Raw genomic sequence first — 983 nt, 5'->3', positions numbered from 1 at the left:
TAGGTTTTGAGAATTGCTTGACGTACTTTGAGAAAGCCTGTCTACTACTTTGGCCTCAAGGTGACCCTTGGACCAATCACAAAAATGTTGTGGAACATACATGTGATTGCTCCGGAGGAACAGATGGTTCTTCAACGTTTGCGAAAAATCCTTCTTTTTTACTTACAAATATGGGAAATGCGGAGGCTGAAATTATGATTGTTTTGCGAAAAAGAGAAGAGGATATTCAACATTGTCCAGGTTGGATTCAATTGCACGTCCACAAGGGAAATGATACTGGTGGAATGGAAAGCGAAAGACGCTATGATGTATGTCCAAGAAATGCGTTGTTTTGTACCGAAAAGCATTATTTTGGAGAAGCTGCCTTAGTTTTCCGTTTAAGAGAAAATGAACGCTTGCAACTTACAGCATCGGCTTCCTCTTACTGTACATGCACATTAACCGCAACTTCGGTTGATAGATTTCAACTAAATCCATTGCCGGTTTCTTATACGTATACAATAGAGGGTACTTTATGCCCGACAGACCCTTTAAATTCTTCATTGATTTTAAGAAATAATAACGAGGAAAGGGTTGAGAAACTTGTTGTGGCACTTTCTCAAGAGCCTGTACGACAAAGAACTCACTCTGTCGGCTTGGAGGTTTGGCTAAATCGCGACTCTCAATCTGAGGATGGCCATCCACGATTTATTACGGAATTTAGAAAGGATGCTCTTGTGGTGTTTAACTTTTCATTATCTCTTAAGCGCAATGAAATAGTAACATTTATTCCATTGGCAAAAAGGCGTTTGAACACGCTGCCCTTTTCCATGAGTGTCTATTCCTCACTTCCATTACAGAGGGAAGAAGCGATATGAAGTTGTCAAATGTGTTTGTTTTTCACTAGTATTATTTTTGGGGCAGTTGAAGGAAAAAAATGTGTATTTGTTTTATATGTTTTGTTCTTTGTTTTTGTTTTTTCCTTCTCCCTAGTGTTGTTGTTG

At 38.9% G+C, this 983-nt stretch overlaps 1 protein-coding gene across 1 annotated transcript, besides 1 other annotated feature; it reads left to right on the top strand.

Moving 5' to 3' along the window:
• Tco025E_09666 (calpain-like cysteine peptidase) lies at nucleotides 1-857 on the top strand (the record flags this gene model as incomplete). The annotated part of the gene is made up of 1 exon (XM_029376477.1): nucleotides 1-857. A coding segment is annotated over one exon (857 nt), but the record flags the coding sequence as incomplete, so codon positions are not given.
• Nucleotides 858-919: 62 nt separating this feature from the next.
• Nucleotides 920-959: a microsatellite.
• Nucleotides 960-983: the final 24 nt, after the last annotated feature.

Source organism: Trypanosoma conorhini (assembly GCF_003719485.1).
Source record: "Trypanosoma conorhini strain 025E chromosome Unknown Tco_14.4_contig_01216, whole genome shotgun sequence".
In the NCBI taxonomy this organism is placed as follows: domain Eukaryota; phylum Euglenozoa; class Kinetoplastea; order Trypanosomatida; family Trypanosomatidae; genus Trypanosoma; species Trypanosoma conorhini.
This window is presented reverse-complemented; position numbering and strand designations above follow the sequence as displayed.